Raw genomic sequence first — 22,303 nt, 5'->3', positions numbered from 1 at the left:
AAATGTATAGAAAATCATTTTTGGCAATAATTGTACTTAAGTAACAAAATGTAGTATCAAAAGAACAAGTAAAAGCAAAGTAAACTCACATTTACATATATTTACTGTATTTATATGGTATACTCAGTGGATCAACAGATTACTGGACAGAGAGCAAAATCAGTGTTGTTTTTTTATCTAGTTGCTGACAAAATGTATTTAAAAATGCATTACTTTGGCTCTGATGCAACATGCAATCAGCAAAGTGACTAGTAATAAAGTTATAAAGTAAATGAAAAGTAGAATATTTATCCTCTGAAATGTAGTGGAGTATGAACAGAAAATGGATATCAAGCTCTCTTGTGGAGATTATAAAGTAAACTCTGAATTTATTTTGGATGAGATCAAATTTAATATTAATATATAAAATCTTTCTCTGTATATAAGTGCAGCTTCTTTTTTCTGCCGTCAGTGCTGCTACAACTACAGTATTTCTGTCTCTTTATTTCATCATAATCTATTTATTGTAATATTATAAACTTTTAAACGGTGTGTCAGAACAGTCTCAAGTCTAGACAGACTGACGCTGTGTGTTTACATGACATCTGTATAAAACTATTTTCTGCCTACAGATGGACCGTGTCTCTGTGTCGAGGAGTGTGTGACGTGGTGTTTCCAGCAGATGGCGACCTTCCCAAAACAAACGACACCAGAAACCTTTAAAGAATCAAATAATCAGCAGCGACATCTTGACTCCAACATTCAATAGTTTTATTGTGAAAAAGTCTTTCTCTTCATACCCTTTGCCTTGAAACTGTACAATCAATAATTTAAAAAAACAAAAATGTTCAGCTTGGTGTTTGAAGAACATTCACACTCACACACACACACACACACACACACACACACACACACACACACACACACACTCTCTCTCTCTCTCTCTTAAGATTACTCAGCAGCTTTAGCCAAAAACCAGTATAGTGTTTTACAGGTGTGTTTTTTTTTTCTTCTTTTTTTTTTCTTTTTTTGTCTAAGTCGTCATCATTATCACAAGAGTCTGCTCCTTTATACAAACACTTCCACAACAGGCAACATCAGAGGGCATCCCTGAATCTCCCACCATCACCAACATCTCTATCTTTTAAAAAAAAACGTCCATGGAAATCCAAAAAACGTTAAGGAGAAACACAACAAACACTGAGGGAGTCCATACAGAAACAAAGAGAAGCAAAGACATGGAGAACAGTCATGTTATCTCATCATAACACAAAGTGAGTGGATGTACAATATAACACAACAGTATGATTCCACCCGCGGAGGGTTAATATGCTCTGTGAGGCAGCAGCAGCAGCAGCAACAGTAAGAAGCCTTTTCCTGTTCGTCAGAGAGGGAGACCTCTTCTCTCAACATCTTGGCAACAAGCTCGAGTCAAATTCCGTTTCGGCTCCGTCTTTTTTAAAACACTGATGGAGACAAAACTAACGCTGACACTAAATATATCACGCGAGTCAGCTGTTTCTAAAACTTCTCGCTCCAAAAAACCTTAAACGCAGAACACATGGAGGCTGCAGCCAGCGGTCGGTGACAACACCTCATGTTTACACTGAGGAAAAGGACCAAACTGGAGCTTCTACACATTCTAACTCATTTATCACAAATCAACTTTTGCCAGGAATGTTGATTTTTGAGTCTCATTCCCAACAACGCTCAAAAACCAACTTCTCTTACAAACAGCACCTCCTGTTTCCGTTTATTTAACTAGTGTGCATCAACCAGACAAAGAGCTAACACTCAGAAATATAACGGTTCCTATAAGGTTCTTCAAAAGGCCATCACTAACTGAAGAACCTTTGTTCAGGGGATGGCTCTTCGTGAAGCTTATAAAATGTGCAATATGTAAGAATTGGCCATTCATACTCAAAACAAATAGGTGGCAGCAAATCACAAGAGTAACTGCAGCTAACTGTAGCTGCCATTAGCTACTCAGCTAAGTTAGCTGTGCAGCTAACACACACACAAAAAAAAAACGGAAGAAGGAAGAGTCATCATGCTTTGGGCCGGACTGTGGTTCCAGCTGGATTGAAGTCTATGAGAGAAACTCTAAACCCAACATATCCATGTCGAGTCACAAGAACAAACACGTTTGCTTGGATGTGAAGGAAGATAATCACTCGCTCATCTCCAACACAAAAAAATGCTTTCACTATTGAAGCATTTTTTTTTTTGCATCACAGCTAAAAGTGTGTGAATATCTTCCCTCACACAGGAAACCATGTGTAGTAAATGTGCTGAAAGACGTTAAAATATTGGTCGATGCTGCAGTAATCTGACTCAGGATCAGTGGAGAGGCTTCACCATGTGAGTCGACACATCTTAAAGTCTGGAGGCAAAGACAACTGAGATCAGACTGAGGGGGGGAGGAGGAGGAGGAGGAGGAGGGGGAGGCAGATGGCGAGTCCACCAGCACTCACACTTAACTACACACTTAGAGTAACACTCAGCCTGAAGGATCTGACCGGGGTCAGGAGGAAACCCACTAAACACCTGAGGAGAACCAAGCAAAGACGGAGAGAGCGAGAAAGCAAAGAAGATGCTGAGGTGAAGAGAAAGAAACAAACCACGCAGAGCTTCCTATGGAGAAGTGGAGGATGAAAGAGCAGCGAGGAGAGACGGAGCCAGGGCGTTCTGATGAAGCCCTCCAGAGATCTATGAAAAGAGCATCTATTATTCAGCAGCTATGAATCATGGGACAGCATGCGGAGGCAGTGGTAGAGATCAGAGGGGGAGAGAGGAGAAGCGAAGACGTGCTGCATTAATTCCTGCGGGAGATCCAGTCGGAGCGCAGCGACTCAGAAGAGTTCACGTGTTTGTTTCAACGCGACACGACTGTCGGCTCGATCTCATCACCTCAGGTTGGAGCTGATGTCTCTGCAAAGAGCAACGTGTTTCCTTGCTGATGAACAATATTTACAACTATCAGTCATCACCACGAACTGAGAACACGACGGGGAACACGTGACCACTAAGACCTGAAAGCCTGTTTTCTCACAATCACAACTTAATTATACTTCAAAGACGAGGCAGGTGAAAATCTTAACCATGCAAAAAGCTCCAGTTTGGTCCTTTAAGTGAAGACCTCTGGGGGAAGAAGAACTGATAAACATGACTCACTGTTTACTATCAACACCTGAAATATTCCACTTTACCTGACGACTTGACCTGATCCTGTCCAGCTACCCTGACTGGTTTCTGTTTACAGCCCTCACATCTTTCACCGTCATCATCCCACACAGAAAAACTGAGCTCGCCGTCCCTCCAGCTTCTCCCTCCACGTCTAACACTGAAAACACATCAGTGCATACCATGAACGTGACGGCTGGGGAACTCCACACCCTGCTGAAAAACAGGAAGTAGCTGATCTAACAGGTGCCTTATATTTCCTAGTTGGATCATTTGGCACAGGAGAGTTTAAGTGATATTCCACCCAAAATCTTTCACCTCTGTGGGATTTTAAAAAAAGTGATTTTGTACTTCTGAGAAAAAAAATGCATCATAGTTCATTTGCACCGTCATTTTAGAGGCTGCATTAAATAATCCATCAGATATTTTAAAAGTTCAAAAAAAGTTGAAGTCTCTAAACTGTGGGAAAAGAGTGGAAACATGTTCATCATAGTTTCCCAGAGTCCCACTAACCACTTTTAAATAACACTTTTTATTCCAGCCAACAGAATAAAACCTAAAATATTCAGTTTAAAGGGAAAAAAGCAGCAAATTCTCAAACTAGAGAAGAAGGATGTTGCAGTTTTTAACGGGAATCAAAACTGTCAGCGATATTTTTCCTGGCCTTAGTATTTAACATTAATGTCTACAGAATTTGAGTGGAGTATCACTACGAGCACATGTGTAATAAATATATATATGTAACTAGCCAGGACTGGTGGAGGAGTGTGCTGCATGTCACAGGTGTGACAGGACAGGTGAGGTCCCTAAAGATGTTGGTGGGGAAATGAGGAGAAAGAAAGACAGAAAGAAAGAAAGAAAGAAAGAAAGAAAGAAGGAAAGAAAGAAAGAAAGAAAGAAAAAGCTCAGACAGCGACTCCAGGTGCCTTCACCACATCTCTTCTTCTGACTACAACTCCCAGAAGCTCTAGGACCAAAGAGCAGTTGGATGCACCTTGTTGAATACGTTTCTTCAACAGAGTGCTGCAGGGACGACGTATTTACTGACGGACATTTACGTCGTAGAACTAAAGGTGAAAATCTCCCGACATGACTTCGATACGGGGAGCCACAAGCGCAAAACTGCCGACGTATTTCCAGGTTTTAGGATTCCTGCGGCGCTCTATTGAGTCAGGAGACCTTAAATAGGTTTCTTATTCTTATAGTGTTATGTAGTATCCATGGCAACAAGCATCATTTTCATCCCTATCCCTATATATAAAACCTTAAACTCAGATGTGTGAGCTGTTACTGGGGAGTCCGACTCTTCTGTGCAGGTTCAATAATCACGGTTGTTTTTGTGCTTTGAGAAAATGTGCCGCAGGTGAGCCGGCTCATTAAAAATGCAGCATGTATTTGTTAACGTTTGCTTATAATGACTTCCATGAGAAAACCTAGAAATCGATTTAGACTCAAGCAAGTCTGGACCTGAGATCTGGTTCAGGTTGGTTTGTCTCCACGCCGGCTGGGAGCCTTCATCATCTTGTCAACAAGATTTCCCTCCAGCTTCAAAAACATCATTCTAACCAGTGAGTGTTAGAGCCGGCTGAGGATGAACAAAGATCAATAACGGACTGACTGGTTTTTAGTGTCTTGATCTTTAGCTTATTGGTCATTAAAATAGCAAATGAACTGAGGTGTGAACAGAAAAAGGTGGATTTATAACCAGACAGACAGAAGAGAGAAAGGTGAGACAAAAGAGTGAAGAGTTGTTCTTGAGGTGATTCCTGTGAGGCAGAGACACGATGAGTGACGAGCATCATGTGGACAAACTAAATATGGCCGAGTTGGTGAGAGATTTCTGTACATGTAGTTTAACACTCCAGCAGACAGACTCTGGAGTGAAGTGTGAATCAAAATGTTTGTAGTCGTCCTCCTCTGATATCTTGAGGCTCCGTTCTCGCTCTCTCCTCCACCTGCAGAGTACTTTAAACTCTCTGACTCGATCTCATGAAGGTGAGAGGTCGAACTCATTCATCCGTTTGTCCATCATTCCGGCTCTTCAGCTCCTCAGGTTCAGGGATGCTCTTTTCCTACAACAAACGTCCTGTACATCCGTCTGATTGCTGTTACTCATTCTTCGTCTCTTACGGTCTCCCTGCAGGAAGCCGCTGATTAAGAGATTTTACAGTTGTTGCGGGTGCAGTTCTGCGGCGGGCTCTGCGGTGGACGGATGGACTTGGAGCGTTTCAAGCTGTTGCCTTTGGAGCCGCCGGCCGGGTTGGCCAGCGAGTAAGAGCGTCCGTGCATCATGACGGCGTTCATGCCGTTGGCCATGGAGAAGGACTTGAGGTGGGACTTGATGGCGACGGGCAGCGGCAGCTTGTCGATGAGGTGGACCGGCGTGCACGACACGATGGCTCTGCAGCAGAGGTCCTGCAGGCTGAACACTGCAGAGAGGACGGAGGACAGTCAGTCAGGACAGTCTGATTCCTAGTTATTGAATATTCAACTCCACAGCACAGCCTGCACACTCGACTGCTGCTGCAAATAACAATGATTTTCTTTATCGATCAACCTGCTGATCTAATCTAACATTGAGAGGTGTGTGTAGAGGTGAGAGGTCAGAGGTCAGACTTCAGTCAGGAGAATCTAAATAAAGTTCAGACTGAGTGTCGACACAGAAAGTCTGTCAGTTCATCTTTAATTCTCGGAGGATTTGCAGGACATCACTTCCACCTGCTCGTCTGTAATTACAGACGAGGCCGACAGGAACAAAGAAGAATTAATTAATGTATGAGGGAGTGTATCGTCCATCTGACGACTATTATGTCTCAAGATGTTTCAATGTTTTAATGAATTTCAGTATGAAACAAACACTTTTTAACCTTTCTGTCAGAAGAGTGCCTTGGATATTTTTTTCTCTCCTCTTTTAGAACCTCAGTATTTTCTTTCAAAGAGCACCTTCATCACAGCTTCCTCAGCACCGACACTTGTAGCAGATGTTATTCAGTTCATTTATTCTAAGACATGATATTCAGCTCACGCTTCGTGTTTAATCTTTCCAGCTCACCTCTGTTGGGCCTCCAGAACTTCTCCATGCCGTGTCTCATCAGGACGATGCGCGACAGCTCCGTGAAGGACTCGATAACGTTGAAGTTGCACAGCGGGCTCACCTCGAAGAAGGTCATGCCGTTCTTCTCGGCGTACGCTCTCGCCTGCTCAGTGGGAACTTGCCGTTTGAAGGCCAGATGCAGACGGTTACCTACGAGGATTCGAGGCACGCCTGGAGCGTGCTGCCAAGGAAAAATCAACCACAGGACAGAATTAACTTTGATAGCTGACAGCAGGATAATGATACAAGAACTTCAAGGACAATATCAGCTGAATATAGGAGAGAAGTATCAGGACTTCTAATCTACAAATATCTGAAGGTGTTTAAGTAAATATAGCTGCCACCTTTTCCTGAAATGTTAGAAAAATCTCTATCTCTAGTTGATCAGAAGCATCGGACAGAGAGACGAACTAAATGAGACTCATTACATTCATACAAAATGACCAGCGGAGGCTCGTTATTAATTCAACAAGCTCCAGGAAGCAGGGTGTATCTTATCCTGCCACTCAGGCTCAGCTCTCTTTAATTCACCCCCATCTGTTCTGACAAACTGAATGAAACATGATGGCAGCGAGAGGCCGACCTCTCTCTCCTCCCGACTGTCACCACTCATCAGTCTCTGCTCAGCGTCCTCCCTGCTGCCTCCTCACGCTCCCGGTCTCTCCACAGAGGTCGGCGTGCTGCCGGCAGCAGCGACAGTCACAGAGGAAACAGAAACAGCTGTAGCAACAGCAGCAGAGGTGGCGGTGAAGACGGTGGTGGAAAATGCAGGAGCAGCAAATACTGAAGGTTTCAAGATGTTTGACTGTTAAACTGCCTGATCTGTCTCACATTTTCCATAATAGAGAAGTTTCAAAGGCTCCGGCCATCTTAGAGAGACAACTCATGACTCTGCATGGAGAGTTTGAGCTTCTCCCCTCAGACACTCTATAAACTGAGAAATACTCAGGAGGAACCAGCTGGTGATTTAAGTCTATGATTTTTAAATGTGTAGCTGATTATTTTGTTCTAAATATTGATAATGACTGTTTGATTTACTCCAAGTTTCATGTTATGCTGATTTAGAGTTAAATTAAGTGATCAAATAAGTCAACAAAGCATCAGTAAAATCAGTGAAACTGAAAAGAAAGGACACACAAGAGTACTGTGCTTGTATAGTTAGATTAAAATGAATGATATCAAGTATCATAAATGTATGTAAAGGCTGATTATTTGCTGTCGGACTCAATTTAAGAATCTCTGAAGGATTCATACATTAGAAAATTCTACTCAGATGACCACGGAGGTTGTCTGAAACAGGAGCAATCATTTCTTTTCTTATTTACCTTTGTTGAAATACGTCTGTCATTAGTTTCTCGTTATTTCACTGCAGCATTTTTAATAATAAGATGCCAAATCATAACATAACCCACATAGTCCACACACCCTCAATATATAGTTTAGTTGAATTTATTTTATCTATTTTCTATTTCATGTAGGTTACCTCATGCTTGCTATTTGATCCATGTATTTAATTTTTGTGGATTATTTTGTGGATTACTAAATTCTTAATGTAACTAATGAATTCATATTTTTGTAATAATGCACCAGGTTACCGTGTTTCACATCCCTCCATCTTATTTCTGTCCTTAAAATTGGTCGAGCACACCACATCTGTGGAGGTGGAGCAGGAAAGGCCGAACTGAAACATACATTCCACAGGCCAAAAATATCACACACACACACACACACACCCTCACACACACACACACACACACACACACAGGACACGGACATCCTTTTTGTTTCAGTCAGCAGGAAGGACATGATGAGAGTGGGCCGCACACACACTCAAACACACACACACACACACACACACACTCACAGATTGTCTTAAGTGATCCACTTAACTCCTTCTATTGACTCTTTGTCCCGTCTTATAAACTTGAACATTTTTCGAATAGCTGACGTCTGAAAGCGAACAGATAAAATCAAACGCTGACGTTCGCTGCAGCTTCAGGAGGAGATCCTGCAGCAGTAACACCGGGAGAAACACACAAATGTACGACACAACACCTTAAAACCACACGACATCCTGAAGAAACGTCCTGCTCTCCTTCCAACAGTCCGGTCCTCGTTAACATTTTACAACTTAACATCTTCTGGCTGTAAACAATTACAGCAGGACTTCAGCAGGCTCCCTCTGCATGACATCTTCCTCAGCTCAACTCTGCCAACATCCATCAAACCTCATCCATTCGTCTCCTCGCCTCACCTCATCAATCTCTCTGATCCACCTGTCGATCCCATCGAAGGACCACCGGTTGGTGATGTCATACACCAGCAGGATCCCCTGAAGACAGACAAACACATAAGTAAGGCAGATGTGCTTTGGTCATTTTAAATTTATTCCATTTCAGCGGTGGGTTTCTCACCTGAGCTCCGCGGGAATAAGAGCGAAAGATGGTGCAGAACCTCCCCTGTCCCGAGGTGTCCCTGAAGACAACAAGAAAAAGCTTACAAACAAATGATGTGAGGATAATCGAGCCTGACGAATCAGTGGGAGTGTTAAGAGGATCTCTGCTCACCCACACCGTGTGAACAGATATTTAAAACGGCTGTTACAGATACAAATTCAAGCATCATTTTACAGCCTCATAGCTCATTTTGCATCTCAGATTTTTGACACTACTCAGACGGAACAGTTTCAGACCAGCAGCCACGCTTCTCCAGACTTATTACAGCTCAGCCAACTGTGTGTTCGTTCAGTCAGATGTTGATGGCTGAGAGACAATTAGGTGTCAGTCACCTATTGTGCAGGTGAACAGAAATGACGTCCCTGCTAATGAAATGTTTATGCCTCTTAGGGCAGGTGCAGCTCCGGCTTTATTAGAGAGTTAAATCAGGCTCATCTGGCCTGCTGATGTTAGATAAAACTGACAGCTTCTTAATAAAAGGTGCAGACGTAGAAATCAGCCAACAAATGTGCTGTTCTTTGAGCCTGATGATGGTTTAATGAACTGATGATTTCTATGCCGTCCAAGTGTAAATCCAGCATGACGTCACCCACTGGGCTGTGTACTCGAGTTCTGAGGCATTAAGCTTGGCAGGCTTTGATCCATTAACTGTCAGTAGGTGTACTGACTGTGGGCTGTGATCTGTTAACGTGATTTGTTGACAGAAGATAAAACACAACTTCTGCTTTTAGATTTTTGTTCTTCTTTGCCATGAGAGGCTGAGTCATGAGACACAGAGAGGCAGAGATGGAAAGGATGATGAGGTAAACACCGAGCGAGAAGAAAGACAACATTTAGACAAAGCGAGGCAGTGAGGAGAGAAGGAAAGACTGACGCAGCAAAAAAAAAAAAAAGATCTGCATCAACTTTTCTCTCCACAGGGAAGACGAGGCGTTGTTTCTCCCCTGAGTTTTTGAATTCCTTGGCCTACTTCCACCAAACAGGCCTCGCCTTGCTCTGCACAGTGTCTTAACTCACAACTACATGCATCTCCACTGATGCAGGATTATTTGTGAGGTACGTAACAACACGCAGGAGATTAGGACTTTCACTTGCACCCACAACAGATGGGTATGGTTTCTTTCCTGCGTTGAACACATTAGTTTACCTTAGTGAAAGTAAACGTGTGATGTACGACACTGTTACCAGGATATCTGAGGGTCCCATGTGCATTACGATGGAAAGTTTTTCTCCTGCATGTCATCCAGTTTGGGGTAAATACATTCACAGGCTGAAACTTGTTTTCCACAGTGAGTTCTTTCTGCACATGTATGCAACCATTGTATAAACGTTCCTTCTCTGTGTTTCTTTATTTTGCTATATGCATGTTTCCTCTTCTGCCTCATTTAAAATGTCCCTGACAAACACTTCCTGTTCCTATTCCTCGTGCATCATTTTATACAAATGTGCATAAAATTCAGCAGGACACTTTTGCCATCTCTTGCCATCTCACTGACCCTGCAGCAAGTCAGTGAGATTCATGAAGTTCATCACGTCTCAAGAGACCACTTGTGATCGGATCTCCGGCTCCGTATGCAAATAAACACACACATCACTGGGAAACATGGACACAAAGAAAAGGGAGTCGAGTGTCTTTCTCCACAGGCGGCAAGGAAGTAGTCTAAACTGGTTACTGTTTACTGTTTTTGGAAAACTTTACATTGTTAATTGAAACAGTGTTCCAACAGCTGCTGAACGCTGGCAGGTAAGATGCTCTTCAGACACAGAAACAAAAAGAGCAGCAGTCACTCTCTCCATTGTACCGACAACAACAGATGTGTGCTCACCAAAGCTCCAGCTTCACTCTCCTCCCGTCCAGAAGAATGGTGGTTGTTTTGTAGTCAATACCTGGACAGAGAGAGCAGACAGAGGCAGGCATTAGACAAATGGAGGCATCAAGAACACCAGCATCAATCAGGGTTACAACACAGCAGCCGGAGACGAGCTGCCTCCCGTGAAGTGACACATCATCTATTTGAGCCATTTCCGCTGAATCAAAGTGCAAATTTACCCACAACACACCACAGAGAACTGTGATTATCTCTGAAAGTGACAACTGTGTATTTACGGGTGACAAGACAAATTACATAAGAGCGGTGATCTTTCAGCTTACTCTGGGTAAGACAGTTTTACTATGTCAGTGCTTTCATCAAAGATGATTCTCAATAAAAAAACGCTTATGAGAATCTTAAGGCAAAAGTTTAAAGCGACCGTCTAACTGTCAGCAGCGTGCAGCCTCAGGCAGCCAACACTTCGCTCTTTCTCCGGCTCTCAAACCTGTCTGACTGCTACACCTGTCGTCCTGCAGCTCCGTGTCTTCACATGTTCACTTGAGTCTGTTCACCACCTTCATGCGGTTTTCACTGAATCTAGTACCACCTGAGGCCAAACAGGTGAACCACTGAATAACCACTGTTCCACATCCTGTAAGATGTAGTTTACTCAACAGTTGTATGTGGAAGGGTGTAGAACTTGTTACAAAATGTGCCTCGTCCTGCCCCGACATGCTAACGAGCTACATGTCCTTTCATCAACATTTACCACCAAGAGAGAGAGAGACAGAGAGAGAGACAGAGAGAGAGACAGAGAGAGAGAGAGAGAGAGAGAGAGAGAGAGACAGAGAGAGAGAGACAGAGAGAGACAGAGAGAGAGAGAGAGAGACAGAGAGAGAGAGAGAGAGAGAGAGAGAGAGAGAGAGACAGAGACAGAGAGAGAGACAGAGAGAGAGACAGAGAGAGAGAGAGAGAGACAGAGAGAGAGAGAGACAGAGACAGAGAGAGAGAGAGAGAGACAGAGAGAGAGAGAGAGAGAGAGAGACAGAGAGAGAGAGAGACAGAGAGAGACAGAGAGAGAGAGAGAGACAGAGAGAGAGAGAGAGAGAGAGAGAGAGAGAGAGACAGCTCCTCGTTCTGAACCACGTGTTTGTTCTTACTATCAACAAATGTCCATGAAAAGAGCCATCGGGCTCCAAAACCTGTTGTTCAAAAAACATTAAAAACACGTCAGCAAGCAGCAACGTTGTGTAATAATCCGCTGCTGCAACTGTTTTCAACAAATGCACTATTTTATCCTGTTTGAGCACCATTTGTTTAAAACTAGTGACCAGTTGTTTTCAGACACTGCTGAGCCTTTTCTTTGTACATTATAATGCAGTAAAAAGATGGTAATTCATAATGATTGAGGTTTATTTTTTCAGTGCAATGGTGTGATTTTACACAATATTTTTTTGTTGAACTGTAAAATATCCTGGACTCATTATGTATCTTTGACACAAGCGTTTGTTAAACCACATTGGAGGGATAACTGGAAAAAATGTGTTTCCCAAGACGACGTCCTCGAGTGTCTTGTTTTGGCCACAGCCCAAAAACATTCAGTTTACTGTCATAGAGGAGGAAATAAACCAGAAAATATTCAGAATTATCAAGCTGCAATCAGAATGAAAAAAATCCTCAAATTTACTGATCCATTTTTAAAAATACCTGGCAACTAACTGATTAATAATTACAGCTCTAGGTCCAATGCTGTACTTTAAAATGGACAAAATCAAACACATTTGCATTTATGAGAAAGAAATCCTAATTGTTCCATGTTCTGCCAGCAGGACAACATCCATCTGTCCCCTCTAGCTGTGGAGCACAACGAGCCCACACTCAACACAGAAGCACCACCATCACACGGGTGTTTGTCTGAATACAGAGCACTTTTAACTGGAAACCGTCAGCTTTGGGATGACACATTAGGACTCCTGGGAACAGAGACATTAACATAACAGCAGCGTTTAAAAAAAAACACAGTGCAGCTGACGAGCAATCCTGCCCAGTTCCCAGACTCTCACACTCGACTGCGTCAGCCTCTGGCAGGTAGCAGCTGCTGGCTAACAACATTACCAATATCTTCCAATTTTCCAGGCAACATAAAGCTGCTGAGCTAAAGTGCTGAGCTCAGGCTCGCCTAATTGAATTGGAGAGAGCGAGGGGCTTCGTACCAAGTGCTTCCTCTGCGCTCGTTGCCAGGGTTCACTTAGATATCCCAGATAATCAATATCTTCTCTGATGTCTCTGATGTCTTGGCTGAACGCTGCTGCTGCTGCTGCTGCTATTCTGGGAGTCGGCTGACTTTGTTTGTTCTCTGGATCAACTCGAAGCTGTGTGAAGATTGTGTGAAGATGCTGAGCATGTGTGGTTTATCTCTATGGCAATGCTCTTGTCACTGTACATACACTATAGAAAGCCTCGTTCACAGTAAATGTAATGATCTATATTTAGTACATTTTCAAGAAAATCAACTGAGAAGCTGTTGATAGAAAAACATCAACGTGGCAGCTACAGCAAGAGCAATGAGTGTGATTTGAACAAAGTGTACAAAGCAGAGATTTCATTTCTAATCTTATATTTTCATAGGTTCTGATGGGAGATCAGTTTGAAGACAGCATACAGCACAAAGATGATTCTGAAAAGGACTACGAGTCTGTGGATGGATCAGAAATGGGCGAAAACGGTTGTAGAATCAGAATATTTTCACATCTTACTCTGTGAATTAAGGATTTATTTCGTCTAGACCAGCAGGACAGGACTGTTTTACTGAGATTTATAAATAGTTTTATATGAGTTAACAAGACAGTTAAGTTCACAAAAAGCTAAGAGACATTTCCAAATGTGGCATGTCTCCCAGCTGACACTACGGTGGACTATCAGACCATTACAAGCCAGGGCTGGGCTCGCTGGTTAGCATGCTAACTTTGTCTGCTGTTTCTACACTCAAGTATCTGCTCCAATTAATGTTTCTGAACAACGAGGGCTACAAACCGAGAAAAATGCTTGAAAACCCGACAAAAAAGAGAAAACAACAAGCTCTTAAAAATGTTTAATGAAAACGCGAGTTGGAAACATGGAATACTGGTGAATATCAAACATATCTGCAGGTTTAAATAACATGTAGAGGGAGTGAAGGAGGAATGAAATGGGGAAGAAAAGAAAGCAGAGTGCAGAAAATGTGATTTGACAGCAGTGAGACTGCAGCTACAGCTCAGCTCTGTGCTAATATTGAACAGTCGGTGTGTCAGTCTGTGCATCTTTCAAGAGGATTAGAGCAGGTTCAGCATTTCATTTACCTACCAACCCTTTAAATCCCCTCTCCCTCCTCCAGGAAGGGGAGAGTAGGGGGTTATCTCTGAGCTGCCCTGCATCCAGCGATAACTGTTTGTGTCTGTCTGTGGATATGCCACCATCAAAACAGCCAGTCCACTGCCACAGAGGAACAATGGACCGCCGTGCCTGTGTGACCTCTGGGGAATATTCCATTGTTGGTGGGTGCTGAATGAAAAAAAGATTTAAGTGTCTCGCAGCTGCACTGGAAAGTGTCTTTTCAACCTGATTCCTGCATTTTAATTGGCTTCACTCCTCCGAGGCTGCTTTTATCTGATGGCAAATATCAACCGACTGTGAAATTCAAAGCCGTATCGCAGTGTGAACTATTAATCTTAAGATCCCCGAAGAAATCATCTGAGGCCAAACATACCAATGACCCGTCTCACAGCCTCCACAAAGGCTTTCTTTCTGAGGAAACGGTTCATGATGTCCATCCTGAGTGTGAATCCAGGAAAATGGTCCAATTGTGTGAATTATTTCAAATATATGCGACAACAAAGAAACAGGGACAATAGAGACTTGTCAACCGGTAGAGACTCTGTTAGTCATTACTGAGAAAGCTCTCTCTTTAATATGTCTGGATGTACTGGGACATTGTGGGCACACTGGAAATTAATGCACAGAAACGCTTTGGACTTAAAGGTTAGAAATGAGGTACGTCGATTCCTCGGATATTTAAGTCATTGTATTTAACAAAATCATTTTCTACATGCATAAAATTGCCAGTTTTGTGGAGGAATTAACAGAAAATATGCGACATCATGTGGGCTTAAGGAAGGTGTCAGCCAGCAGCTTAAGACACGACTTAAAATATGTCAACTTGTACTCTGATAATACTCTTCACAGCTTCCCTGCCTGAGCCCGAGGGGACATCTTGTTTCTCCTCACCAACAGTCTGAAATTCAAAAGAGACTCAGTTTGACAAAGAATCTTGAAACAGTTTTGTCATTTAAAATGACAAATTACTGACGGTTATACAACTGTCAACACAGGTGAGCTGCAGCGACGCTCTGGCTCACATATCTCGTTCTCCAGATGTACGAGAACACGTTTGTTTGGACCAAATGTCACATCATCACCACTTTAATCTCGTTTTTTGTGATAAGAAAATGATATTGATGCAAAAATGATCATTCCTACTAGTTACAATATCACAGTGGTGATTATCCGTCAAAATAATAGCGGTGTCATCGCTTTAAACATATCCTGCAGCCCAACTGTCACTCAACTAATTAACTGTCTAATCATTTTACTTTCAAAAACCTAGTTTTCAGAGCCGAAGGCATCATCTTCAAGTTGACTGACTGGCCCAACAAATAGTCCAAAACCAAAACATATAAAAAAACAACAACAACAAAAAAAACAAAGCAGTAAATCAACTTATTTGAGAATCGACAACCAGACAATGTTTGGTATATTTGATTTAGAAAAAAATTACTGAAGTGATTGTTTATCAAACTTTTCTTTTCCAGCGATGAACAAATCCATATATCTACTCATTGTCAGCAGTGCAAAACCAGCTACTGCACTGGGAAACTAACAGATGATACACGGGCACTTGGGATCCATGATATTAAGATTTTTTGCCAAATCCGATATTTTCCAACTCGTTCTGGCAGGTTGCCTTTGCTGATATATGCACATATTTTTTCCACTAAATCACAGAGTGCATCAATTCACTTTTGTACTCAAAATGCAAACATACAGCTGTTTTACATAAATGTACATATTCACTGGGGTAATTGAGAAAACTACTTGGTTAATGGTTTTGCATTATGTGTGCAACTAATGTCGTATCTGCAGAAATGTTCACTTCAGGCTGATGTTGAACTTTTGGTTTTTAAGACTCTATCAGCTGATACCGATGATCTGCTGCTATTATCTCTAAAAATCACATAACCCTGAATACCTGCGAGCTAAAAGCAGCATGACAAAGTCTACACTGGTACTTTCCAGGATACAACACACTGACACATTTGTCATTATGATCAGTCACTATTCTGATTTCTAGTCACAGAATTCCTGATCAATAACGCACACAATCATTGATGACGGATGAGGAGCTGTGACAGATGGGTCTATCCTGCCGTCTGCCCCAAATCATGAGGGCTACCAATCACAGCCTGAGGACAATGTCATCCAATTAAAATCTGCTCTTCTGTCCTGATTTTCTCCTCTTTAAATATTCAGGATCTTCACAAGCATTCCCCTCCATCCATGCTAACCTCTCCTTGCCAGAGGGATGGAAATCAATAGCAGAGCTTCTGTCTGCACAAACATCCCAGCTGAAGAGCGTTCGGCTGCGTTCCACTCTGTCCTCCATATTTAATGAAGCTGTTTGAAGGCTTTTGATCTCGCACGCATCAATTAGGACATCTTCCTCTTTTAGAACGACTCTTTAGAAGCTGGCCAGGCTCACGTTTCTGCAGAGAGTTTGTCTATAGAAAATGACGTACACTCATCTTTGAGTCACAACCGCACTCAAGTAGATGATTGAAAACAGAGTGGCAACAATTTGTTGATTAATTGATTAACAGAAAAATAATCGCAAACTTGCTGTTTTCTTTGTGTATTTATGACGTGATGAGGAGTCTTTGTGTTTTGGACTGTTGATTGGACAAAAGAAACAGAAGATGGAATCAGATCATTTTTTCTTTGTTTTTCCTTTTAAAAAGTACTCAAGTACTTGAATTGGTGACTAATCTAATCGTTGATTAATTGTTGAAGCTCAACCTGCCACTGCATACAGAAACTGCCGTCAGTCAAGTTCAGCCTCGACGCAGAGACTCTTCCTCATTGCACAAGACCTTTATTTGAACTGATGACCTCCCACTTCAAAGCTGTCACCTGCTTCAATCAAACTGTTTGGTCTTTGGTGAATGTGGGCGTCTGAACACACACAGGACCTGAGGTCTTCACACTGCTGCCAAATACCAACAGGCAGCGTCACCCTTTGGCAGAATTCATTAGATAAGCGCTGGTGAAAAAGGGGTCATTCTGCTGACTGATGTGTTTTTCATGACTTGCTTTCATCCTAAGGGAAAGAGATAGAAATCATCTTTGTGTTTCAAAAAGCAAAACAGATACTCGTCCATGACAGCATCTCTGGTGAGGACTGTTTGCTGGAGCAAATATCTTGCCAAATGCAGGTTCTACCTTGAAGAAATACAAAGGTTATTGTCATCGTTGATTAATCTTCTGATTATTTTCCATGATTAATGAATCTGTTATTTGGTCTATCAATGTCAGAAAACGGTGAAAAATGATGCCTTCCTCAGGTGTCTTGTTTTGTCCGCACGCCACAGATATTCAGTTAAGAAGCAACAAAATGCAAGTTGCAGATACAACATAAATGTTTGTTTAAGCCACAGACAAAATGTACAGATTACTAAAGTGACTGCTGCTGATCATTTGAAGCCTACTGTAGTATTTTGGCGTATTTCTCAGCCACTAGTTTCATCTCATTCCAGCACATTATTAAAAATAATCCATCACAGCGAACATGATGCCTGCTTTTATTGTTTGCATTGGAAAGCAGCTTTCAGAGCAGAGCAATGTGCACTACATCACCAACATCCATAACGGGATGATTAAAGTGATAAAGGGTTTTCCATCTGTGCAATTAATACGGCCTGACCGCCCTAAATGGACCACAAGGCTTTTATTGGATTCTGACATTTATTAGTCCTTCCTACACTGTGAGAAATGGATCAAAACTGCCAATTATTTGCAGAAACAAGGAAAAACAGTTCAGTAGCTACAAAGCAAACTTCAGGCACCCAACAGTGAGAGCACAGGAACAATGTGCTATTTGTAATGAAATGACCACATCGTAGTGTAAAAGTCAAAACCAAATCATGAGCTGGATTGTAAATAAAGAGCTGTGATAAAGTTGATAACCTGATGCACCAGACGGTTGTTCAGGAAGCAGACGCTAAAATCTGTCTGGAAAAAGGCAGGCAGGTGATTGGTCGAACAATATCACCGTCTATCACAACCAATCAGATCACTAGGAGAGCGCTACCACCAGCGAAGCCAGCTGATAAGTCAAACTTTTCCTGAAGCCAGTCGGGAAAAGGGTGAACACATTTTTTTTTCCATCAGTGCCGTTCTTCACTCTTCTTTCAGTGAAATATACTCTCAGGTTTTGACAGAACTGATGCTACAGCAGCTGTGATAACCTCTTGAGAAACCAGTCGCTTATCTCACTGGTCATCACACCTACACCACACCCGTAGCTGCCAGTAGATCAACAAAGGAAACTGACAGATCCAACTAATGTGTGTTTGGCCACAAACACATAGCTGGAGCCAAACTCATCTCAACCTGTAGGAAACACCAGTTAACTACAAGATTCACACTTTAAAATCTAAAACTGGGGAATATCTAGGTAAATGTGTATAGTTTGTAATAATAATAATAATAATGTAATGTACAAAAACACAACATTTCTTTCATTATTTCTGTTCTAACTGCGAGTAGGCATGCACTGCAGCTACAGACCACCAGCTGACTGCCGCAGCAGGCGGTGATCAGATAGTGGCTGTCAGCCCCGGAGCTATAGCAGAGAGAACGAGGTGATCTGAGCTCCTACACCCAGGGAGGGATCATCTGACTGGGCACGGCTCCATCAGCCTCTCCCATCACAGCATGGTGGATGGAGCTAAAAGAGCTAGTGTTCCTAAATGTAGCTTCTCTAAATGAACAAATACAGATGACTCTGGAACTGTAATTCAATTAACCACAGTAATCTTCAAATCAAACCAACAGGAGATTTCTTCTTATGATAGAGGATGTGGATTGGAATTATTCAGTGTTTAATGTACAGGTCTAAAACATATTGTCTTGTTATGACGTCATAATAAACTATTGTTTACAAGGTGAAATTATCCTCTAACTCGACAACAATGCACATACAGTCATCACTGTCTGACTCGTTCTATGTGAATGCTCTGTTATGAGCGTCAGAGAGCTCATTGTGTATCCTCCACAGTCCACACAGCAAAATACGCAGCTAGTAGGTTCAGGACTTTTGTGATGAGCAAGCATGACACAATACGAGAAGATCATCATCATGAGAGGTCAAACTGAGCCAGCAGGTCGCTATCAGCTGAGACTGGAGTGACTCACCGCTACTGTATGCATACGGGGACTCGGCCGATCCATCCTGCAGGCTGTCCAGGATCTCTCCTTTGCCCACATCGCTGTCTCCGACCAGAAGGAACTTGAGCAAGTAGTCGTAGCTTTTCACTGGGCTGCCCTGGCTGCCCATCGTCTCTCACATCTGAGTCCAGGGGCAGCGGAGGCTGAGGATGACTGACTGTAAACTTCCCCCTTTGACAAAAGGATGGGTAACCAACCAACCCCCGTGTGTGTTATTCTACTCAAAACAAAGGCAGTGTTTGTTATCCCATGAACTTGTTGAATGAGGGTCCACCAGCAGAAAGTCCTTGTTTGGTCTGGTGAATATAACAGACTTCCAAGGTGTGTACAAGCAGGTAACTTTCAGATCAAAATAGGGGCCAACGACACAGTCTCACAGGAATGTCTTACTTGAATTAGATGGATGGCAAATATGTGATTTAAAAAAAGCAAAGCATGCTTATTGCTCAAGGTGAAGAAAATAAAAATAGTTTGGTCACAGACGGTGCTGAGCTTTACCCAAAGTAAACAACTGCTACTGTCTTTCAAACTGAGGACTGACAGGTTATAAATAGGTGTAACCACAATGTTTTGCCAAACCCCCTTATTTTAATTGACATATATTAAAGGGACATTCAAAGAGTAACTAAAGCTGTATCTGGGCGGGACGACTCTGAATAAAAAGTCTATGTAGGGAAGAAAAACATGCTTATTGTCTGGAATGATAATTCTAATAAGATAAGTGGCTGTTACAACTTGGCAGATTTTATGAGCGGATATCTCAGATGAGATTTATATCTGATTTATGCCTCACTCAGAAAAACTAAAACAAACTGGAGGGTGTAACGTTAACTCTTGTCTTTTTGTTCCCAGTTAAGAAAAGCTTGTTGGCTAATAAGTTAGCAGGGGGAACAACAAGCTAGCCCTGCCAGAGAGCTTCCCAGCTAGCTTAGCTATTATCACTGCTGCTAACGTAAAGCACTCATCAGATACGATAGTTCCTGAAAGACACTGTCACTGAGTGTGCCATACACCGCGCTACAAATTGCAATATAACTGCCCTCTTCCAAGTGGGTAAAAAAACAGACTGTTGGTATTTTACAGCAAGCTAAATGCTAACTTAGCTAGCGGAGAACGTAGCTCAACTTCCACCGACGTCCGTGTAATTTCAGGCCCCCTTGTCTTTCTTCAGTCCGGGATGACAAAGATTCCCGTAACTTCACTGCGTTATATCCAGAAAACAGCGATGTGTGCAGCGCGATCAGAACGCTGTGGCATGTTTACGTCCAGTCCAAATCTCTGTAGAAGTACTCGGTAATCTCAGTCCGTGATCCGTCCATTTCTCTCCATTATATTCAACCATAATCACAGCTGTGGCTACTCAGTACTGCACAAACAACACTGAATGTGCCGCTGACAGATCGGCCGCTCGCTGCACAGCGCTGCCGTCTCCTGCCTGTTCCCGCCCTCTCGCTCCAAGCCCCGCCTTCCAGTCCTGCTATTGGACGCCGACTCAACGGCGACACGCGCGGTGGATTTCATTGGCTGAGCAAAACGTCCATCAAAGCTCGCTGTCAACAACACGCAGATGGTGAGGGGACAGTGGACAACAAAGATGATTCACTTCTCACTGAGGAGAACAATGGCAAACACGGCTTGTTATGTGGATGAACGTGATGAAATCACAGCCCTGAAGCGTCTTTTTGTTCTGGAGGCGCAATTAAAGACACAACACTGGAGGATTTGGGTTTTAATAAAAGAACATCTGTTAAAAGCAGTTTAATTTCTAAGTATAAACACACAAGCAGGATAACAGATTTAACAAGAGGTGGACATCACACCAACCCTCCTGAAATGTGGGACTTCAGTTAAAACTGAGGTTCTGTTTTTGCACAAATAGGCTGATATGACTGATAAAATGAGCTTTTTCATATTCCACTTACTGTATATATTGCACCTTATCCTATATTATACCTCATATCATACTGTATTACTCTTGTACTTACTGTTACCTGCTGTTTATATATCATGCTGCTACCAATCAGTCATTTTAACTTAACAGGACGTCTCACATTGTCCAGTATAGACACTCTTCATGTAAGAATTGGGGTTACATCCTATTCTATCTTATTTTCATGTATGTTGTACTGCTGCAGCACTTTAATTTCCCCTCTGTGGATCAATTAATTATCTTATTTTATATTAGAAACATGCAATGAAAGGAAAAGAATATTTGACTAGAAGTGTGTTTTTTTTTCTTTTAAAACACTGTGATAAAACAAATCTTGGAGGGAATATAAATCATTATGTCATGACTAATATTATGAAATGTGATGTGCAGTTGTAGGCTGCCTGTGTGTGTGTGTGTGTGTGTTATCTGTGTCAAATCTGTTTATGTAACATCGTGACTCACCTCTTTCTATATTTCTCAGAATAATCTCCTAAGGACGAACTCCTACACACATAATGAATGAAGCAGACAGGCTGGTATTGGCGGTAACAGCTTGAATGAGATCATTAAAGATAATAAGATGATGAGTAAGAGAGGTAACAAGTTCTGAATAAATCATCATTTCTACAAAATCCTTTACCAGCTCTGGAGCCCATTATGCACAAGCTCTTCAATATAAGCTCTGACTGATCAACTGACTGATAGTTTAAAGGTATAGTTCATATTCACACAATTATTATTCATAAAATCTTAAAATCCTTTAGAAACTGATCCACTTTTGAGCCTCGGAGGAGATGATGTGAACTCTATGTTTAGTTTTTTACAACTTATTCAACTTATTTAATGAAAGAAACAGCTGTCACATTCACAAAACGACTCAAGTGACATTTAAAAGTCAAATTTGTCTGATTAAAGGTAAAATTGTGTCCCAAAGTTTTTATTCTGAAAAGTCTGGATGATGATAAATAAAGAATTACTTGCAGCGAAAAACCTTTAAATACAGGTAATAAGCAAGCAGAGACATAAACATACTCTGAGCCAAAAAAGTCATTCTATGTTATTACTATTAAATATATAACAAAAAGGTATTATTAATCACGATGTGATTTAAACTTGAGTCCGATCAGGAGATTTTTGCTTTCAAAATGGTTCCATGATGCTTCGTCTTTGTCAAAGTTTTGAACAACTTTCTTCAACTAATCTGATGGTCTGACAGTTCTCCTGTGATCTACAGATCAATCTGGATTTATTATAATATAGTGAATGTAAACGATTGGAGGATTACTATAAGACTGTGCTGCAGCAGCTCCAG

General features: G+C 41.9%; 1 protein-coding gene across 1 annotated transcript; it reads right to left on the bottom strand.

The window, feature by feature from the left end:
* Window positions 1–728: 728 nt before the first annotated feature.
* On the bottom strand, window positions 729–20,521 carry LOC119013865 (ras-related protein Rab-40C). Its single transcript, XM_037088751.1, has 6 exons — window positions 19,029–20,521; window positions 10,539–10,599; window positions 8,671–8,731; window positions 8,511–8,588; window positions 6,215–6,437; window positions 729–5,591 (listed from the first exon to the last, which is right to left on the bottom strand). The coding sequence occupies exons 1-6, from the start codon at window positions 19,168–19,170 to the stop codon at window positions 5,317–5,319; spliced, it is 840 nt and encodes a 279-aa protein (XP_036944646.1). The 5' UTR covers window positions 19,171–20,521; the 3' UTR covers window positions 729–5,316.
* Window positions 20,522–22,303: the final 1,782 nt, after the last annotated feature.

The sequence above is a fragment of the Acanthopagrus latus genome, chromosome 23, assembly GCF_904848185.1.
Source record: "Acanthopagrus latus isolate v.2019 chromosome 23, fAcaLat1.1, whole genome shotgun sequence".
NCBI lineage: Eukaryota > Metazoa > Chordata > Actinopteri > Spariformes > Sparidae > Acanthopagrus > Acanthopagrus latus.
The sequence above is the reverse complement of the archived record's forward strand: the minus strand, read 5'-3'. Positions and strand labels throughout refer to the sequence as shown.